Here is a 21,261-nt window from a genome sequence, read left to right on the forward strand (position 1 = left end):
AGCACTCGTAGACAGAATATCAATATAGTCATAACTAGATCATACCAGTGCTCTGACACAATGCAAATATGAGACAAGTATCGGGTTTATTCCAAGGTCCGTTTGTCCTTTGTACGGATGACCTAATTTGTTGAATTAAACCCGATTGGATTTGTCGCTATCTCGAGCCTGTTAAAGACAATTCTACTCGGGAGGAGCGACATGAAGAGGAACTGACATAAGTTATTTCTTCAGGAGATCTCAGTGTAACAAAAATGCCGGTGTCAGCAGCGTCTGTTCTGTAGCTGTATGGTGGTATATTGCTGATTATGCATCAATTGCAGTTGTGATGAGTCTAGATCGTCTATAGTCATAGCCCAAGGATTACTGGAGGACCACTTTCGCTGCGCGTCCTATTAGGATATTTTACAGCAAGGCTGGTAAGTTTTCAAGTTCATCATTTGTGTTATTGACCCAGGTCTAGCTATCAGGCAAGTCCAAATTTCAATTCTGCTCAATGAGTGCCACAATACAGTGACTTTTACAGCCTTATTCGTTGTAAACTCAGCAAGGAGTCTTCTCGATCAATTTCTAAGGAATTTTGAAGACATCGCTGACAGACAGCGGCGTTGGCACCTGACCAGACGACAAGCAGACCAGCAGACGACAAACTACCGTTGGCCTGCTATCATCATCATCACGAGGCTCCTTTGCAGGCTCCTAGCATCGTAGTCGTCGTCATCGTCGTCGTCGTCACATTGCCGTTTTTTTACTATTTTCCGGTCTTTCACCGCTCAACTAAACGGTTCGATAATTTTTTTGCGGCTCTTATGGGCCATGGAACCCCCTGACAAGCATCCGACCATATGCAGTGAAACCTTGCGAACTTTATCGTCGAGTTATTGGTTCTGATCGGCCTAAATATATAACTAGATATATATGTGATTATTATGCTGCTAATCAATGAGGCCGGATCAATGCTCTTAGTTAACTCTGCTCATAATCGACTATTGAACTCTTTACCCCGGTTTTCTGCAACCTTTCTTTCTTATATCAGGTGCGTCGAACAGGCTCTCAAAAACCATCGCACAGCCACGTGTTGCGAGGGAAATTTTCCCGCGCTGCAACAGATCGATATCTGAGCTAAATTTAGAATCATCAGCATCCTTTTCCATCATGGCGCCGATTGTATGGAACGATTTCTTGCCAATGACATCAGAGATGGATTGGTGCGAACCGAATTATGCTGTCACGAGTTATATAGCGGAATTCTATAATACGGTAGGTAATCCTCAGAGCTCGAGGACGGGTTGGGACTTGTCGAATTCTACGATCACCTCGCAAACATCTCTGCAGTCTCCCGCTTTAATTGCTCCTCATACAGGATGCCTCAAAATAGTTGTAACCAAGTAGGCTATGGGTAGAAGACTAGCTAAGTGGAAGTTCCATGCTATGTATGATAGTTGTGCCTGCGGGTGTGCTTCTCCCTATAATATGAATATGTCTGTAGTCACTGTAACTTAAAAATTGCTTCACCGTCAATACAGATAGGCCTACTGTCAGAATATGTTGTTTTTGTCAGTGAGAGAACCGTCCTGCCCGGTGTATGCAATTACATGCATAAACATGTAGGCCTAATTATATGATTTGTAGGCCTAAAATTGATTTCTATATTACCTAATACGTTCCCATCCCATTTACATCCTGTATGCACTATATGTACAGCAATTAATGACCAACTGCAAATGTTGACCTAATTCGTGGCGTATGTGTAACTGTCATTAATGATGATAACAACCTAACAACGGGGGAATCCCGAGATTCGCGTCACAACGGCCCTCAGTGTTGGTTGGCTCTGTCCTACCGGCTCTGGTAGACACTGAGAAAGGTGTCACCCTCGATGTTCAAATAATACATGTGGATATAAAACACCACAGCAGGCCTAACCGAGGGCATAGAGGGCTTGATATCTTTGGTACAGTGAGGCAACACCACCATTTTAACACGTTGTCTTATCTGGATGCTATTTTGTTCCTTGAACCTTAGAGTAGCCAGAATTTAGTCTGGTTATATACGCTAAGCTTGAACCACTGTCGGCCTATCCGTTGGGAGTCTCAGCTTTTGATATTCTCTCCAAAGTCTGAGCTATTGAGGAACAGAAAATGAGGTAATCACCACCAAGACTGCCATAAAAATCAGCCTAATTGTCTGAAAGATCCAGGATATCAGGCAATTGCCCTCCAATTTCCTCATAAGACGTTTTTTCCGTATTTGTTTGTCGTATGAGTTAATTACGTTTTCGACGTTCCTTCTTTTTCAGATAAGTAATCTACCGCTAGTGATCCTACCAATTATTCTAATCATCCTCAACAAGGAGTACTCCAGGCGAGTATCGTGTGGGCCAAACGTCATCTGGGGACTAGTCATCACCGTCGGACTCGGTTCGACCTACTTCCACGGTACGCTGAGCCGGATGGGACAGCTTCTCGATGAGGTGACCATCAGTTGGGTCGTGCATGGCACATTCGCTCTCCTCATCCCAAGACACATGCTGCCAATTAGCTTAAAGGGAGACAGGTAAGGCGCTGTCATTGAGTTCAATTGCTGTTGATTCTTCTTTCCTTTTTGAAAGTGTAGCCTTGTCAATATTCTATTTAGTATAAATGTAGTATACAAGCGTACTCGTTGTGGCCCGACCGAGACATACGCATCTCCCGATGAACCCATCGACAAATTGTCGTGCTTGTCATAACTACTCATATAGCCCATTTCGTCATCCTGATCGTTCCTCACAGTACCTGGTGCCAGGCCGGTCCACTGCATCCGGAGTTTAGTCACTCATAACCTAATAACTTCTATATTTCGTCTTCCCGTTTTCAGAGCTACTGTGAGAAATTTGATGCTTCTCCTGGCTGCGATATGGTCTATCCTTGCCATCATCATTCCTGCCGTCACACCTGTTATCCTACAGTTCCTTGGCATACCATGTTTCTATGTCCACTTTCGCACGATGAGAAGGTAGTGTAAAAGTTGTATAATATGTCGCCAAAACTTTTAGGAAAGGACTTCCAAGTATAGTAAGAGGAGAACTAATCTCATGAACGTCATCCTCAACTCATGTTCCATTCTGGAAAATGTAGTACCACATTCATACCAGAGCCAGCTTGGAAACTGTACACACATACACCTATTGGTCCTTTTACGGCGGCATTTTGTAGTCGTACATTATGTATGCGTACACTGATTTGTATAGACTCTATTGTAACGTCGCTTTTCAACTTGATAGCGTTACATTCCCGGTTACATTGATGTCTGATAGTTTCTGGTAATTGACAAGTTTTTGACTATGTTTAATTTTGTTCCAGATGTGATTGTCCTGAGGTCGTCAAGCTCGGCAACAGAGCTGGAGTCATCTTCCTTCTCGCCACAGCCTGTTGGCTTGCTGATCAAATGTTCTGTCCATTCTGGATCAGCATCAACTTTCCGTATCTTCACAGTTTCTTCCATATTTTAGCTGCCTTCGCTGCCTGCTCTTCAATCACCAGCTTTGTTTACATCGAAGCAATAGAAAAAGTGCCTGAACAAAATCCGCATCTCAAGTATTGGCCAAGTAACGAATGGAAAGTCCTTTCAGTGCCTTATATCAGGTTTGGAGAGGAGACCAAAAAATCCGAATGATCAGTTTCCGATACTCATCACGACGCCTGTGGCTTTATACCCTATATGCTTTATCATGAATTCCATAAAATGTCTTTAGTGGCCAAGATGGTGTTGGACTGAACACCGTGTATCCGGTGCCTATCGGGAGGTTTTCATGGACCAAAAGGGAAGAGCCATAAGACAATCACAAAACCGATAGGAGCCTCCTACAAAGGAGCCATTAATGATGATGATAATAGCAGGCCAACAGGTACTTGTCGAGAAGTACCCCATGGGTACCCATATGGCCGCCGACACTTGCCCATATGTTAGTTATATGGGGCCAATAAATTTTACTATGTCTTCTGATAACGACAAGGGACAATATATGTGGTGATGTTGGAAAGACCAAGAACCAGGGGATGTTTACACGAACTGGTCCTTGGTGAGTCGGTCTCCGGTTGTCATGTATAACAACTTCCTTGTGCAGAAAAGCATCTGGCAATATCTGGCCGCAAATTATGAAGCAAGATACAATGTGTAAGGTCTCCTTCCTGGTTGTGACTGTCACAGAGCTAATAGTGCCTCTGTGTGCTCCTTGTCCACAGAAAGACCATGACACTTTGGTTGTGTAATCGGTTGTGAAGTTGTCACAACCTCCCTTCAGCCGCTTCCCTGACAGAACTCTTACAACTGAAGACAACACAGAAAAGCAAAGGCAAGAATAATCTTTTACCATTTTCTTCTATATCGATCTTCTGAACAGCACATTGTTGCAAAAATTACAGGTTCATTTCAAAATATAAAGTTGAATCAAAACAGAGTAACTCGTAAATCAAAGTACACTTTTCAATTGAGACAACTCCAATACATGTCCTGGTCCCAGACTGTGACTGAGACAGAATGGCCATGTAGTGCGCCAAAGCTCCGAGCTAGGCAACACGGAGCGAGTTAGTCCAAGGTTGTGACAGAAGTGTGTCTTTGACCAAGCATGTCCTGGCCCAGACTGTGACTGAGATAGAATGTTCAGGTAGTGCACCAAGGGTCCGAGCTAGGCATCACGGAGCGAGTTAGTCCAAGGTTGTGACAGAAGTGTGTCTTTGACCAAGCATGTCCTGGCCCAGACTGTGACTGAGATAGAATGTTCAGGTAGTGCGCCAAAGGTCAGAGCTAGGCAACACGGAGCGAGTTAGTCCAAGATTGTGACAGAAGTGTGTCTTTGTCCAAGACATGTCCTGGTCCCAGATTGTGACTGAGACAGAATAGCCATGTAGTGCACCAAAGGTCAGAGCTAGGCAACACGGAGCGAGTTAGTCCAAGGTTGTGACAGAAGTGTGTCTTTGACCAAGCATGTCCTGGCCCAGACTGTGACTGAGATAGAATGTTCAGGTAGTGCACCAAGGGTCCGAGCTAGGCATCACGGAGCGAGTTAGTCCAAGGTTGTGACAGAAGTGTGTCTTTGACCAAGCATGTCCTGGCCCAGACTGTGACTGAGATAGAATGTTCAGGTAGTGCGCCAAAGGTCCGAGCTAGGCATCACAGAGCGAGTTAGTCCGAGGTTGTGACAGTAGTGTGTCGTTGTCCAAGACATGCCCTGGTCCCAGACTGTGACTGAGACAGAATGGCCATTTCGTGCACCAAAGGTCAGAGCTAGGCATTCCAGAGCTCGAGCGAGTTAGTCCAAGGTTGTGACAGAAGTGTGTCTTTGACCGATACCTGTCCTGGCCCAGACTGTGACTGAGATAGAATGGTCAGGTAGTGCACCAAGGGTCCAAGCTAGGCATCATGGAGCGAGTTAGTCCAAGGTTGTGACAGAAGTGTGTCTTTGTCCAATACATGTCCTGGTCCAGACTGTGACTAAGACAGAATGGTCAGGTACATGTAGTGCACCAAGGGTCCGAGCTAGGCATCATGGAGCGAGTTAGTCCAAGGTTGTGACAGAAGTGTGTCTTTGACCGATACATGTCCTGGCCCAGCATGTGACTGAGATAGAATGGTCCGGTAATGCACCAAGGGTCCGAGCTAGGCATCACGGAGCGAGTTAGTCCAAGGTTGTGACAGAAGTGTGTCTTTGTCCAACACATGTCCTGGTCCCAGACTGTGACTGAGACAGAATGGTCAGGTAGTGCACCAAAGGTCCGAGCCAGGCATCACGGAGCGAGTTAGTCCAAGGTTGTGACAGAAGTGTGTCTTTGTCCAAGACATGTCCTGGTCCCAGATTGTGACTGAGACAGAATAGCCATGTAGTGCACTGAAGGTCCGAGCTGGGCATCACGGAACGAGTTAGTCCAAGGTTATGACAGAAGTGTGTCTTTGACCGATACATGTCCTGGCCCAGCATGTGACTGAGATAGAATGGTCCGGTAATGCACCAAGGGTCCGAGCTAGGCATCATGGAGCGAGTTAGTCCAAGGTTGTGACAGAAGTGTGTCTTTGTCCAATACATGTCCTGGTCCCAGACTGTGACTGAGACAGAATGGTCCGGTAGTGCACCAAAGGTCCGAGCTAGGCCTCACGGAGCGAGTTAGTCCAAGGTTGTGACAGAAGTGTGTCTTTGTCCAATATATGTCCTGGTCCCAGACTGTGACTCAGACAGAATGGCCATGTAGTGCACCAAAGGTCAGAGCTAGGCCTCACGGGGCGAGTTAGTCCAAGGTTGTGACAGAAGTGTGTCTTTGACCGATACATGTCTTGGCCCAGACTGTGACTGTGAGAGAATGGTCAGGTAGTGCACCAAGGGTCCGAGCTAGGCATCACGGGGAAAGTTAGTCCAAGGTTGTGACAGAAATGTGTCTTTGTCTGATACACACCCTGGACCAATTCTGTGACTGAGACAGAATGGTCATTTCACAGCAGGGCATGGGTGAGTTTGTCCAAGGTTGAGACAGAAGTGTGTCTTTCACATAAGTCTGGTCGAAATATCGATAGATATTCCCCTTTGACAGAGTACCACATCTAGTCCAGCTGCTAAGCTTAGAATTGTGCATTTTAATGGGGAAAGCATGAAATTTGGTAGGATGGTAGGGGTCATTTATCGATTAAGACCCTAATTTTTCACGCCCCCTGGCGGTCGCCACCTTGGAATCCAATTTGGCCCGTTTCCTGCAATATCTCGGAATCTATTGCACGTACGGGTATAATTTTGACGGCTTACCCTAGGTTTTCAGGTATGACGAATTCAACGGAACCAATGGAAATGCCATAATATGGCCGCCATACTGGATTCCAAGATGGCCGCCACCATGAGTGCCTATAATTATTTGTCACCCCATATATACATACTGGTTATCGATGGAGACATGAAATTTGGCATATATGTGACAGGACCCCTAAGGATCACTAATCGATTAAGATCCCAACGTGAAACGCCCCCTAGTGGCAGCCATATTGAATTTCAAAATGGCCGCCATATTTTGGGCTTTCTCCCTGAATATCTCTGACACTATTGCAGATAGAGGTATAATTTCATGTCTTACCTTAGGTTTTCAGGTATGACGAATCGAATGGAACCAACGAAAATTTCATATAATGGCCACCATATTGGATTTCAAGATGGCCGCCATCTATAGGGAGCACTGCATATGAGGTGTGGATTACAGTGTTGGGGAGGCTCAGTTAGACATTATGGGATAGATAGAGTTGCATCTTTCCAAAGGAAATGCTGTAACGTGTGGGACGTTATCAGACGTAGGTTCTGTGTGGCTTCAACAATAGAGGCTTTCGGACAATACTAGCATAGGATTGACTTGGACTGTTGCGCTTGCCACAGTTTCTGTGCCACAGTACGAGAGTGACATTATTTGCCAACGCACATTTACTGCATAAGATGGAATAGGCAAATCAAGAGCCCTGTGGCGAAGAGCCATATAGGTTTTACAGGCGTGCGCCAGAGATTAGATTTTTGTATTACATTGTACTTGATGCAAAACTGATGTATAAATCTTTGTTTTGTATTTAAGTCTGAATATGGTTTGGGCACTATATAAAAGACTCATTATAAAGAGTCTACCGAATATTGGGGAAAAATAGAGACTGCAGTGACCCTGTGGGAGAGGTCGGGTTTACAGGATGTCATCAGCTGGTTGGTCACTGTCACTAGTGTCGCTGGTTGTGACAGTTAAAAGCATTTGAGAAGACGGGCTAGATTTGTGTACATTCCCTCTTGCGGTGTATTGTGATGTTTTGACACAAGGGCCTCAAAAGGCCCTTGTGTCATGCAGCGTATTCCGTAGCACCGGTATACATAACTTATGTTAAACAAATGATGCTCTCAAATGCATTTTCTAAGTGACTGAGAGACGATGTTTACTCGTTAATCCACTGCAAAGAAATACATAACGAATAAGCCCCCTAGGTTTTCTTCTTATGTATGACAGATGCGTGAGATGGAGGTAAGAAATAAAGAACAAGTATTTTTAAAAACATGATACTATTTACTATGTAATCAAGTATGCTGCATGATATGATCCCCCATCCGTACAGACGTCCGTTCATAGCATACCCGTGCGCAATGAACCCTAGATCCTGCCACTGATGTGGTTTTTCGCCAGTATGAATGAACGCGCCACCGTACGATGCTGCCATCTAACGGAAAACGCTCAACTACTTATGACGTCATCTTTCTTCGTTGTAAACAGAAGTCACATGGCAGAAAGATCAGCTGATTGCGCCACTGAATTTTTCGTCTAATTTCGATTTAATTGCGACATTGTCGTTGCCGCGATGACCTATTTATCAGATTGAGAGGTCGCTATAAAAACTCGTGATTCTCGAGATATGTATGTTGAGAAGTTATAGTGTTTCGATTTGGAGTATTTTGTTTCTGAAATGGGGACTTCTACTGTATTGAAACTCAGAATGACAATGAATCCAATGCGCAGTACATACTGACACATAACACTGCCAACAGTGTATTACAACAGTGTATTGATACAGTGTATTCCTTTGTTGACTGCAGTGAGTACAGTTAGGGTGGTGATACTCTACTGATAGTGGGAATTGAAAATTGTTTTATGTTGAATGCAGCCAACATAATTAATTGAAGTAGTCGGAAGAGAGAAACAAGACACTTTAAAATATCATGATGGTGGGGCAGGAACGAGATGCAAGTGATGCTTTGCATGACTTCCGTTCTGGCACATCGGATGTTGATTGGTGTGAACATAACTATGAAGTAACCAAATTAGTAGCCGAGTTCTACAACACTGTAAGTATTGAAACAACTGTAGAACACCATAAGTATTGATATTCTACGATCTTCTATAGATTGGGAACATAGCGAGAAAGTGATTAGTTAGACTGTACTTTCCAATGTTATCGATGGATGTATTGTTTTTAGGTCAAGGCTAAAAAACTTGAAAAAATATTAATTTGTAGAAGTCACCTAATTAATAAATATGTCTATGTACAGACCGTTGCCCTGGAAAATTATTAAAAAGATTTGGATTTAAAACATCGCACTCATCTTGACTGATTGCTCCTTCTTGTTGAATCGTTGTCATCAAATGCTCGCTATATTAGGTATCAATGTTTCTCTTGTTTTCAGATAAGCAATGCACTGTTCTTCATCATGCCACCTCTTCTGATCTACCTGAACTGGCAGTATGCCAAACGAGTGTCCATCTACACTAACCTGATCTGGGCCCTTCTTGTCATTGTGGGAATAGGATCTGTCTATTTTCATGCAACTCTCAGTTTGGTTGGCCAACTTCTCGATGAAATTTCGATTGTTTGGGTGATCTTCGGAGCTATAGCTCTTTTATTTCCAAGGGAACACATGCCGACAATATTTCGAGGAAGCAGGTGTGTATTCAGAATAACAAGAAGCTCTTAACCAGTATACATATGGGCTCATTCCCAACTTTAGCCGACTGGCAGATAGTTCAGCTGAAGACCTTTGTAACAATAACAATCTTTAGTTCAACGTAGGATTTTGCCTTTTCGAAAAATGAGTGCAAGTACTTGGGTTTCTATACTGATTTAACACACTTGTTAAGTTGTTCTTTTCTTCCAGGGATAACTTTCGGAAGGTGATCCTGTGTACAGCATTGGTTGCTTCCTTCCTGGCGTTTTTGATGCCAGTCCTCAATGCATTCATACTCTTCTCCCTCGGCTTTCCCTGTGCTTACATCTTGGTTAAAGAGTTAAAAAGGTAGGTCAAAGTTAGCTAAGGTGATTTATCTTCATTTCTGGATTAACCACAGTAACTCATCATAAAGCATAAAGGCAGTTAAACTTGAAGGGTGCAAGTCTTGTCATACCCAAGTAAATTAATGCAACAAACTATGGTTATTTTGAGAGATTTCTGTTCCATCACCTTTGCTTTTTGGAGCTGAATGGTTGAAATTTTCACCACATTGAGATCACAGCGACACCGTTGATATATTTTCCAGGTGCAAGTGTCCTCGAGTGTACTACCTAGGATGCCGCTGCTGTTTGACGTGGGTTGTAGCCGTCATCTGCTGGCTTAGTGACAAATTTTTCTGCCGTATGTGGTCGTCAATTGCATTTCCTTATCTCCATTGTTTCTGGCATATCTTTATCGCTATCAGTGGATGTACGTCCATTGTGACTCTCATCTACTTCAATGCTGTTGCGGAGGTGCCAGAACAGATGCCGGTCCTCAAATACTGGCCAAGTAACAAGTGGGATAACTTTGGAATACCGTACATCGCCTTTAAAGCTCTGGCCCCGTGCAGGTCTACATGCAAGTACCTGTGAACACTCAGATGAGAATCAATAGGACTCGAGATACTGTGTTATTGAATGAGAAGAGTCATTCCTGCCCATAATCAGAGATTATATTAATAAGTTTCTCCTTTTATAGTCAGGTGTTTTTTTGTAGGCCAGTGTGCATATATATGTTTAGATAATACTTGTTAGATCTGAGCTCTTTAAGAATCTGAAACATATTTTGTGTTATTTTTTTTATAGCTGAACTTGTAAAGCCAATACTGTGAGGAATTGTGTGTGTTTTCTCAAAAAAAAATGTGTTCATGACGTTTATGTCCATTTGAAAGGTTTGTTTGTTTGAACAAGTAGATTCTGTGTTTGTCCTAGGTTTTGCCTGATCATCTTGTGAGTGATGGAGACAGTTTTAAAAGCACACCTGTTTATATATGTAGATATGTATACAAAGGTATTGTAGTTTGAGTGGGAAATGTTCAATTTTGCACACTTTGATGTCAGGTTCTGAGGTAACACTAAATTATTTTCGTGTGGTGCAAAAAACTATGTACAGTAGAACCTCTCTATCAAGGACACCATCCGGACTGACCAGTGCTGTCCTTAATAGAGAGGTGTCCTAATTACAGAGGTCAAATTGAATGGAAACAACCAGAGAGGTGTCCGCTAAGGGAGGTTCCACTGTACATGAGAAAGGCGTGAGCTTTTTTTAATGTGAATGTCTACAATATATGCACATTTACTCCTGCAATGTATGTATGTGATAGTTTTATGTAATTTCTTGTTATCAAGTGTATGAATGCATTTAAATATGTTCCTATATATATTCAGATTGGTGCAATAATGATCAATTCAAAACTGTTTAAATTTCCAACGAAGTGTGTACTGCAAGCGTTTGTGTGGGCTGGGCTCAATCCTCAACAAAATGGATGAAAATGTTGAGTGATGATAGGCCTTTTTACACGGTGCTGGTTCAAGACAACCCTCCTGAACCGTCACGAGGCGTGTTCGGTTCAGGACGGTTCATTTCGCTTTTACACGGGGACGGTTCGACGATCTGGCCTCGATCCGGCTCCAGGCCGGTTCGTCACTAACATCGTCAATTGGTGGCGCTGTTCAATCCTGCTGGCGGTGGAGCTACGAAAATATCACAACCTTCAACAAATAATACAAAATGGTTCACGATGGCGCCGGTGAGATGCAGAGTTTTTGCTTTGGTACACAGCATTTGTATGGAAAGAAAGCTCTTGCTCTCGATAAATTGAAGATTTCACAGCAGTTTCTTTCCGCGGAAAATTTCATGCCAGGAACACGGCAGCTATTCCCGCGAATGACGTCACGCGAGTACCGTGTGCAAACCGGCTCGGAGCCGGTTCGCTTTTACACGCATAAATAAACCCTCCTCCACCGGCCTACACCGGCCTGCACCGACCCGAGACCGGCGATCGGAACCCGCCTCGGACCAGGAGGGTTCAGGACGGTAGGTTCGCTTTTACACGAGGGAAAATGAACCGGCTGGTACCTGAACTAGTCTCGATCCGGCTTGAACCCGCACCGTGTAAAAACGCCTGATGGGCGGTTGTCAAATTGAGTATTGAAATGTGCATTTACTTCGTTGCAGTTTATGTAACATGATGACATGAACAGCTGTATGCATATGACATCATATGCAGAGTTGATTACAGGCTTTGACCCTTCTCCTTATGGTACTGGTTTGTTACTTGTGTACGGAATTCATAAAATGCACTTGTTGAGAAGACTACACGAAATGAACCTCAAAACCTTTGTTTTATTTTTTAAGCCAATATATTCATTCCTAGATATTGGATTTTTTTACTTTCCAGTTCAACTGGTTGGATAATGTTAATTATTTTGTTGTACACTGGTTGTACAGTATCTCAAGAGAAAATTTACACCACTTGCAAATGGAGGGGGGAAATCTCCTGTGAAATGTTGCTTTGTCAATGAAAGTGCGGTATGGAACACTACATGTGCATTAAGGGAGTATATGGTTGATTGAATAGGTAACACTGTATCTTTTGAATTATATTGGAATTTAACAGAATGGCTGGACACAGGAGGCAGTCAGAGTTGATTGGAAAGTGTCGCAATATGCTGCACAGGAAATTGTATGTTTTCATACAAAGAGGATTTTGTGTCACCTTCTCACTGTAAACCTTCTAATACTTGTATGTGCTTGCGAAAATATTTTATGCATGGATGTGTATGTCACAGCTGTGCAACTTAATATGCTCAATGTGCAGAGTGTTAGGTTTGAAATATGCACTTTTCAGGGTGATACCAGCTGGCATGGCCATAGGCATGCAGCTGTCTTTATTGCAGATAAGCAGATGTCAGGTTGCCTCAGAAATAATTCCTATCCTTTCAATGGATGCATCTTGTCAAGAGGATTGGCTCATCTGACCACATTAAAATTGTGTGAATGTTAAGGTAAATGCTTCAAAATGAATGCATGTGTAGATTCTCAATATGAAGCGCATTGTGTAATCTGTACATTGTTTACTGGAATAAAAAATTGTTACCCAAGATTTTTTCCAATCGTTTTATTTCCCTGGTTTCCTTGGGACTCTCTATAAAGATGAGTGAAGTACAAGTACAAAGTACATCTATGTACAGTAGAAATTGGAGGAATGAGTGACCATCGGCCCACCCATTAGATTCGCAAGCCATAATCTAGCCAGCTGGTGAAGGGGCATAGTAATATTGGAACCAGGCCAGTGTGGATGATGCCAACTATGGATTTTCTGGGTATGACATCAAAAGGAAGACTCCTATTTTGAACCTCCAACTACATTCCTGATGCAAAATTGCAGAGTTCATGTGTGCCAACCTGAGCAACTCTCTTCACTCGAACAACCATTTGGGGCATCACAAAATTCCATGTTCAGATGGCGACACCAGGGCTGTGTTTTATTTCTATTGTGATGAAATGCTTGTCATCATTTTTCAACCAAATACGTAGTTCAAAAGCTTTTTCCATGCATTTTGCTTGATTATTGATTACCAGTACGAATTATTTATTTCTAAAAACAAGCCAATTATCAATAAAAAAATGAAAAGAAAAATGCTTGTTGTTTCTGATGCAATGCCTCTGATAACAATTTCAAGTGTCAGTACATGTCAGTATTGCGCAGACTTCCATATATAGTTCCGTGGATGTTGCTGCTTACAATAGCCACTAGTGAGAAGGTCATTTTCCAATTCAACTATTGGATACAAGGACTGATTGCAGGAAAGTACATACTCCCCAGACAGTAGCTCCTGCCTGATTATGGCAGTGCAGATCTAGATAGTTAAGGGCTCATGACTGACTTTACAGGCAACAGATGGTATATCTAAAGCTGATGACTCCTGAAGGTGGGCAAGACTCATCCCACATTGTCAGTGCAAAAGAGGTCCTGTTGTCTGGATGGAGGGCTCCTAACTGACTTTACAGCATTCTAGCATTCAGAGCAGAGGACTCCTGATGACCGAGTTAATCAATGTGCCAAATTTTAGTAACTCTTATCTAATCTGTGGGGAGGGGGAGGGGAGCGGCAGAATAAAGACAATTGACATAGAATGTCTCCCAATACATGTCATTGGCAAATGAGGACACAAGTCAGTAAAATACTCAAACTGCCCTAAGGCTCTAGTTGGAATCTAAACTTGATGACAAAGGGATCAGCGGTTTCAGAAATAACACATCATTGCTACGTCAGTGTCAGTGTATGCCTGCAGGGCACAGCTTATGAATACATGTCAACCATAAAAGTAAAAACTAAATGTCAAAACAGCAAATTTCATCAGAAATCACACGGAAATGATGCAATACACCTCGCCTTATTTTCTGAAGTAGTTTTGTTTTTTGATTACTGCAGGAGGCTGAAAAGTTGGGAAAGGGAGGGGGTTCATTAAGATGAGATTTGGGATTTATTAGATAGTGGCTTGGTTTCAATGAAATGAGCTGCTATATATCCCGTTTAGAAAACATAATGACGAACAAGAAATCATAAATTTTTTTTCATCACATTTATCTCAATTCAAGGCAACAACAGTATCTACAAAGCATGACCTATATTGGTGTCTACTGGACATTTTATGTTAGACAACAACGTCAGTTAGTTCTTATAGCCAATATTTCCAAACTTATTATCTAGCATATCATTGAAAAGAGCGTCCAAAAATGTACCATGTAATCCTTTTGATATCCAATAATTGCACAAGTTCAGCACAGTTTGTCTCTTAGTCTTTAACACAGTTATCTGCAAATGACAAAGTATTCTAACAGATTCACAATCTTCTCCATAATACCAAGAATCCGGTCAATTTCACTCTCAGTTCTATCTGTCTCAGACTCGTTGTGTCAGGAACTCCTAAATCCCGGTAGTGAGCCAAAGAATTTAGAGAACATGGATTTTGATTCGTTATCTTGGTGATCTGACAACACTAACTCGTTGTGAGATATGGATCTCTGCCCCGATTCGGTCCACTTCTTGTTGAAATCTTCCAATGACTCTGAAACAGTAAAACATTTTTTCTAAAAGGCATGTAAACGTACAGTCCATCATTAGTATTATTTTGGAGTCTTGGTCCATTTCTAACTTTTCTTCTCGCAAAAATGTTCTCGACTACGAGACGGCTTTGTTATCCTACAAATATTATTCAAAGGACCTTCGGATGAAAAGTGTTGCTTCAAATTTCAAGCTTTCTCAATTTGTCAGTCTGTCACAATACCTATTGTTTCATCTCATTAAGAATCTCTTTGCTTGTAATCTGAACTTACTTTCATCAATGTTGCGAAATGTTTCCATCTTCTCTTTTTCGCCATCTTTATTCCTCTTGGTAACAACAGAATAACTCTTGTTGTCGATTTCTCGGGTGACAGTTTTTTCTTCACTGCCATCACTGTTCCTCACTGTTTTCACATGTTCTACAGTCTGAAAGATGAAGTGTTGACCACATTCAATAACGGTAATCTTCTGTTTTATATTTTTACGATTTGAGAGGCAAACACGAACATTAAGTGATTTTTTGAAGAATCATAGTAGTAAGATTAATTGATTAAACTCTGGCTTACCCAATAACAAGGACCCCTGGCTCACAGAGTGATAGATCAGTATTTTACTCACACTGATGACCGATTCTCAGTTCAGGATCTGTACAAGTTTCTCAACACTTACCCCATCACCTCTCCTGGTTGATCTCACTGACACACTCTTTGAGAATCCCCACGTCGTTCCTGATGGCATGACAACTGAAGAGCTCGGTTCAGATTTCTTTGATTCTGAAGCAATTCGGTCGAAGTCATCCTTACCAAGTTCACCATCTAGATCTGAAATATGAGATGGTAGATTCGTAGTGTAGGAAGCTGAACACTTGACTTTTAAATGCAGCGAGACAGAAAGATAAATTTCGAGGGTAGAATCCATCAAAAACACCAGAATTGAGATGCAGAAAAATTGAATACTGTCATTTCTATCTGTGTTCCATGGCAAGAAAAAACATACAATCTTGAACTGTTTAGTCCCATACCTTTGTCAATTTTGTCATCAGGTCGAATTCTGTCCCATCTTGGTGTTTTCCATATGTTGCCAAACTGCAATGGAGACAAAAAGTATAAAATCAATTTTCTGTTAAAACATTCAATTTCTCAATATTTCCTGGAATTTTCTCTCCTAAATCAAAATTATTGCATTTTATTTGGCAAAACAAACAACATGTACTCATGGCCTCTTTCCCTTCACTTTCTAGAGCTTGTATGCAAGCATTCCTTGTAAGGTAAATACACATACCAATACCAATAACTTTTAAACTTACTATAGAAGGGGCTTCAAATGTATCAGTCCTCTTGTCTGATGGCAGAGTGTCCACTTTATTGTCCGGGGCATCTTCAACCCCATCTTTAAGCATTCTGTCCCGAAGGTTACTGTTTCCGTCAGGTCCAGCTTCTTGAGAGAAGAAATAGAAATGGTTCAGCTATGCAAAGAGAAGTCACCATAACATTTGCCTTTAGCACCTAAAATATATTCTTTTGGCAGGCTCAAGAAACTTTGCCCATAGTAATACACTATACAGTGTTGCGTGAAAATCATCCCCAAATTCCTGAACCTCTTAGGCTTTTAACTTCAGTATTACTAGTATAAGTGGTAGATTGTGCAAAGTTTATCACACATTCTTAGTACTACAAAGTCTTAATGATTCCTGAAGTTCAAATTAACAACAATATTGTCTGACAGCGACACTCACCAAAATGCCTTGAGGAAGGCAACTCCACCATCCCAAATGTCTTGAACATCTCCTCAAAATGTCGGAACATATCATCAGCCTGGCTGAAGTCAAATTGTGTATTGACATCTGGCATGCCTGGTACACTTCCAAATATCATTTCACCCTCTTCTCCAATATCACCTTGGCAACACTCATCATCATCAATGTCATTGGAATCTGATTGTCCAAAGTGTGGTGTCCCATGGAAGATATCTCCAAAGTAATCCCTGTGAAAGACATGAAAAGTTGATGACATAACATTTAGGCAAAGCAATTGACTAAATATGTGCACGTCAATGTACATTACCTTCATTCATTGACATTTTGAAATTAGTATAGATTATGGAACTGCATAATACACCACAATAAAGTCAATACACAGTCAGTCAGTACTACATGACAGTCATGACCACCGCCCCATACATGCAGACATCACATAGGCCTATGTGAAGTAGCAAGCCCAGAGTAGAGTATTTTTAGTCATAGTGTGGATGGATGAATATTACCTTTCATTGTTTCCACGCCTGGAAAGCCCGAAGAACGATCTAAATAAATCATCCATGTTGCAGAAGTGGTAGATTATGACTGCCGCTTGTAAGGCTACTTGGTGACGAAATCTACATGATGCAATAGACAGAAAAACGACCAATATCGACAATATCGAACATGTCGAATATACACCGAGTTATCGACGGCCTTGACATTGACCTTGGTGACCCCAAAATATCGTAAAGTTGTTGTTGCTGTTTTCATAACTTTTCAATAAAATAAAGACAAAAAAAGGAGCGAATTGCATTGAAAAATACAACACAATATTTTCATCGATTTAATATTACAATGTTTTTATATATTTTACGACTATACCCGGAATTTAAGGTATCCGCGCATGCGCATCTCTTAATTGAACTGGACACAAAATTTTCTGAAGTTGATGAAAAATTCTTTAAAAACTCGTCAAATTCATGCATTTCCCTGTTCTAATTGACGTGAGCTTTAGTTTAATAGTTGTTTAACACTCTGGACGCAATGGATTTCAAAAGCGTTGTTTACAACGCTGCCCGTGACGGGAAAATACAACGTCTTAAAATTTATTTGGATCATCGTTCTCCAGAAGAAAGACACAAACTTGTTCACGTAAAGACGCTAGGGGCCACCCCTTTGATTATGGCGTGCAGAAACGGCCATTCAGATGTTGTTGAATACTTAGTGACTGTTTGTAAAGTAGATCTAGAGCAAGTCGGCTCTGTGACTTTTGATGGAGAGACCATAGAAGGGGCCCCTCCTCTCTGGTGTGCTGCAGCGGCTGGACATCTTGAAATTGGGAAATGCCTCGTCAAACACGGTGCCAAAGTCAATAACACCACCTTCACAAACTCGACGCCACTTCGAGCTGCTTGTTTTGATGGACATTTCGAAGTTGTCAAGTATCTGGTTGAAAACAAGGCTGACATTGAAATCGCCAACCGACACGGCCACACCTGCTTGATGATTTCATGCTACAAAGGACACTACAAAATTGTTAAGTTTCTCTTGGAACTGAAGGCAAATGTCGACAGAAAAAGCGTTAAAGGTGATTGTCATCAGAGGCAGACAAAATAGTTTGGTCTTCTCAGAGGACACGGCATACTAAGCATACATGTATTATACTATTAGCAGACCATGATGATCTGGCCCACCAAGTGTCAGAAAATGTAATATCCAATGCACCAGATACACCCAACGTGATGATGATGGAATAAATGTACTGCCTTAAAACTTACACCGGACATCAAAACAAATAGTTGTTCTGTTTGATTCTGTTTTTAGCAAATTGAAGTTACAGTCGGAGGTTCTTTCTTCACTGGAGTCAGTAGGGATATTCTAATGTTATTTGCTTTGTCCAATTTCAAGTTAAACCCACAGGCTCATGTCTTTGTATTTTCTTTTCTTCAGGCAACACGGCACTTCATGACTGTGCTGAGTCCGGAAGCCTTGAGATCCTGGAACTTCTTCTATCGTACAAGGCGAAGATGGCCAAGGACTCCTATGGTATGACGCCCCTGTTAGCAGCGAGCGTGACAGGACACACCAATGTAGTTGAATACTTGATATCCAGGACTCAATGTTGCCGTGAAGAAAAGGTGGATGCGCTTGAGTTGTTAGGAGCAACTTATGTCGACAAGAAACGTGATATGTTGGGAGCTCTCCAGTACTGGAGGAGAGCAATGGATGAACGCTATGCTGATAAGTCGAACATTATCAGAAAGCCAGCACTAGAGTCTTCCATTGCTGCATATGAAGGAGCAAAGGAATTCCAAACGCACTCTGAGCTGCTGGAGGTGATATCTGATCCAGACAACATGAGAATGCAGGCTCTGCTTGTTCGTGAGAGAATCCTTGGACCTGCTCATCCTGACACGTCATACTACATCAGGTACCGAGGAGCCGTCTATGCAGATATGGGGAACTTTGAAAGATGCATAACATTGTGGATGTACGCCCTGGAAATGCAGCAGAAAAACCTAGAACCTCTCAATCCGATGACGCAGAGTAGCTTTCTGTCCTTTGCTGAGCTCTTCTCCTTCATGATGACTAGTTCCAGCCGTCAGCGACCAACAATGCCAATATCATTTCTTGATATGATGGTTGTCCTGAATAAAGCTACAGACGAGCTGAAGAAGGGCATCCAGGCACTTGCCAAGTCTCCTCCGAAGACTGAGAAAGATTCAACCCATTTCAACCGACTCTTAGTCATTTTGATGCACCTTCTTGCGCTGATGTGTCGGTCTTCTGCTCAGACTGGCCCTGATGATGTGCCCAAGGCAAGAATGTCCACTGAGGATGAAATGGAATTCAAGAAAAGGATTTACCAGCTTGTACATTTGAATCCATGTGGTAGCAAAGGCCATTCTCTTCTTCACCTTGCTTGCTCTGCAGACACCTCCTCTGTTGGTCGCTACCCTGTCTGTCCATTTCCTTGCTTGGAGGTAGCTGAGCTTCTGATTGAAGTTGGGGCAAATGTGAATGCCAGTGATATTGAGAACAATAGCCCACTTCATGTAGCAGCTCTAAACAAGCCATGCAAAGTTGATATAATGAAGTTGTTGCTGGACAAAGGTGCTCATTTAGATGCTTGTAACTTGGACCATAAAACTCCTATGCAATTGATGAGAAATACAACAATATACGATGTGGTGTCGCCTCTCAAGTACATTAACCTGCAGTGCATGGCTGCGTCTGCAATCATCAAGCATGCTATTCCTTACAAAGGGCACGTCCCGAAGAAGTTAGAAACCTTTGTTCAGCTGCACTGATGTTGTAACTGCAGTGAAGTTCATGAACAAAGAAAGTCACAACTTATATTTGCCAAAACCTGTTGAAGTGCATCCAAAAAGATTGGTACTTACTTAATGCACAGTGTGTTGACCATAGAGTCTGTCTGAGCTTATTCATGATTCTGCATGTACATGTAACCTTGCACAATACTGGCTAGAACATTTAGAATAGAAGAGGTACATGTGGCAGATTAGTCAATTCTTAAGTCTGTAAATTTTGTAACCCATAACACTAATCTTGGCAGTGGGCTGGCAGCAGGGAAACCGGAGTTATCGCTCCCACTCCAGTAATTGCAGGAGTGATGGACAACTCCTGTGGCCATCCTTGCTTCAACTTGAATTGCTACTACATCAGTCCTGTAGTGTAAAATGTCACATCACTCCCATTAAATGCCATCATGGGTGTTGTTTAAAAGAAAAGATAAGGTCTCTGTGTAGACTTGACTTGAGCCTTGTAAATATTAGCTGCATGAAGTTTCATTACATGTAAAACTTCTTTGTGTCCGATTTTCCATTCAAAAACTATAAAAAGTTATGTTTCAGGCCTAAGCAGCTTCTGGAACCAGAAACAAGTGAACAGCGCCACTGTATCTGCATAGGACATTTTTCTTAACCTCACTGGCTTGAATGCCATCAACAACTCCTGCTATTTTACATTTCACTGGAAGGATATTGAGAAGAGTTGAATGCAAATCCATTAAATCCCCTGGAGGCCTTTTGGAGTCAACACCATGTAAAATAATGGTTTATGCACTGAAGTGAAACTTGTTGCATACATGTACTTACAAGTGGGATATTGCGGGTTTTGCACTGCGATGGTGTGGTATCCTGAAAATGATCCAATGTTCTGTCATCATTTTGCCAGAATTTTTTTTCAGAATGAGTTCTGCATCTGAGTATGTGTATGCAGTTGTTTCAATAATGGTTGGAAACTAGAAATAGTACAGGACATGTGGCACATTGAAAGTTTTAACAAAGTTATGTCCGATAGTACTGGTATGTCTATTCATGAATGGTTGTGGATTCCCCAGAATCACTACAAGTGTATTTCCCTTTTTACAAGGATTTTGTTGTACAAGAAAGTTGTAGTTAATTGAATACAAATGTTCTGTAAGTCCATGCCATCTCTTGAACCTTGGTTGCAGCATTTTCCTTTGTGCTAATTGCTTGTCAGGAATGTATTGACCTTAGCCTGTGATCATGTGTGAAAGGTGTCCAGTTAGGAATTGCTTTATCAATTCTCCCGAGTTGTAATAAAAGTTTGTTATCAAATCATACGTTTAGTTTTGATTTTCTCCCTCAGGATTGAACTGTTTGTAAAAAGTGATGAGTTTTCATGACTTTTGACTATAGTACTAGTAGTATTTTAAGGGGC

The 21,261-nt window shown here is 41.9% G+C and overlaps 4 protein-coding genes across 5 annotated transcripts; 3 read left to right on the forward strand and 1 right to left on the reverse strand.

The window, feature by feature from the left end:
- The first annotated feature begins 153 nt into the window (after positions 1–153).
- LOC135502982 (alkaline ceramidase 2-like) lies at positions 154–4,443 on the forward strand. Its single transcript, XM_064796221.1, has 5 exons — positions 154–419; positions 1,037–1,260; positions 2,300–2,556; positions 2,860–2,997; positions 3,345–4,443. The coding sequence occupies exons 2-5, from the start codon at positions 1,156–1,158 to the stop codon at positions 3,655–3,657; spliced, it is 813 nt and encodes a 270-aa protein (XP_064652291.1). The 5' UTR covers positions 154–419; positions 1,037–1,155; the 3' UTR covers positions 3,658–4,443.
- A 3,792-nt stretch (positions 4,444–8,235) lies between these two features.
- Positions 8,236–12,849, forward strand: LOC135502973 (alkaline ceramidase 2-like). The gene is made up of 4 exons (XM_064796209.1): positions 8,236–8,824; positions 9,164–9,420; positions 9,632–9,769; positions 10,011–12,849. Exons 1-4 carry the CDS (start codon positions 8,699–8,701, stop codon positions 10,336–10,338), a joined length of 849 nt encoding a protein of 282 aa, XP_064652279.1. The 5' UTR covers positions 8,236–8,698; the 3' UTR covers positions 10,339–12,849.
- A 1,476-nt stretch (positions 12,850–14,325) lies between these two features.
- LOC135483562 (uncharacterized) lies at positions 14,326–17,268 on the reverse strand. 2 transcript variants are annotated; one of them, XM_064764535.1, is made up of 7 exons: positions 17,079–17,268; positions 16,552–16,799; positions 16,123–16,250; positions 15,838–15,901; positions 15,486–15,637; positions 15,089–15,242; positions 14,326–14,820 (listed from the first exon to the last, which is right to left on the reverse strand). In XM_064764535.1, the coding sequence occupies exons 1-7, from the start codon at positions 17,132–17,134 to the stop codon at positions 14,669–14,671; spliced, it is 954 nt and encodes a 317-aa protein (XP_064620605.1). In that variant the 5' UTR covers positions 17,135–17,268; the 3' UTR covers positions 14,326–14,668. The 2 variants fall into 2 exon arrangements, with proteins under 2 accessions (XP_064620605.1, XP_064620604.1); XM_064764534.1 differs by having other exon boundaries at positions 16,123–16,253.
- A 201-nt stretch (positions 17,269–17,469) lies between these two features.
- Positions 17,470–21,161, forward strand: LOC135502989 (protein fem-1 homolog C-like). The gene is made up of 2 exons (XM_064796233.1): positions 17,470–18,142; positions 18,505–21,161. Exons 1-2 carry the CDS (start codon positions 17,599–17,601, stop codon positions 19,863–19,865), a joined length of 1,905 nt encoding a protein of 634 aa, XP_064652303.1. The 5' UTR covers positions 17,470–17,598; the 3' UTR covers positions 19,866–21,161.
- Positions 21,162–21,261: the final 100 nt, after the last annotated feature.

This window comes from Lineus longissimus, chromosome 2 (genome assembly GCF_910592395.1).
Source record: "Lineus longissimus chromosome 2, tnLinLong1.2, whole genome shotgun sequence".
Classification (NCBI taxonomy): Eukaryota; Metazoa; Nemertea; class Pilidiophora; order Heteronemertea; family Lineidae; genus Lineus; species Lineus longissimus.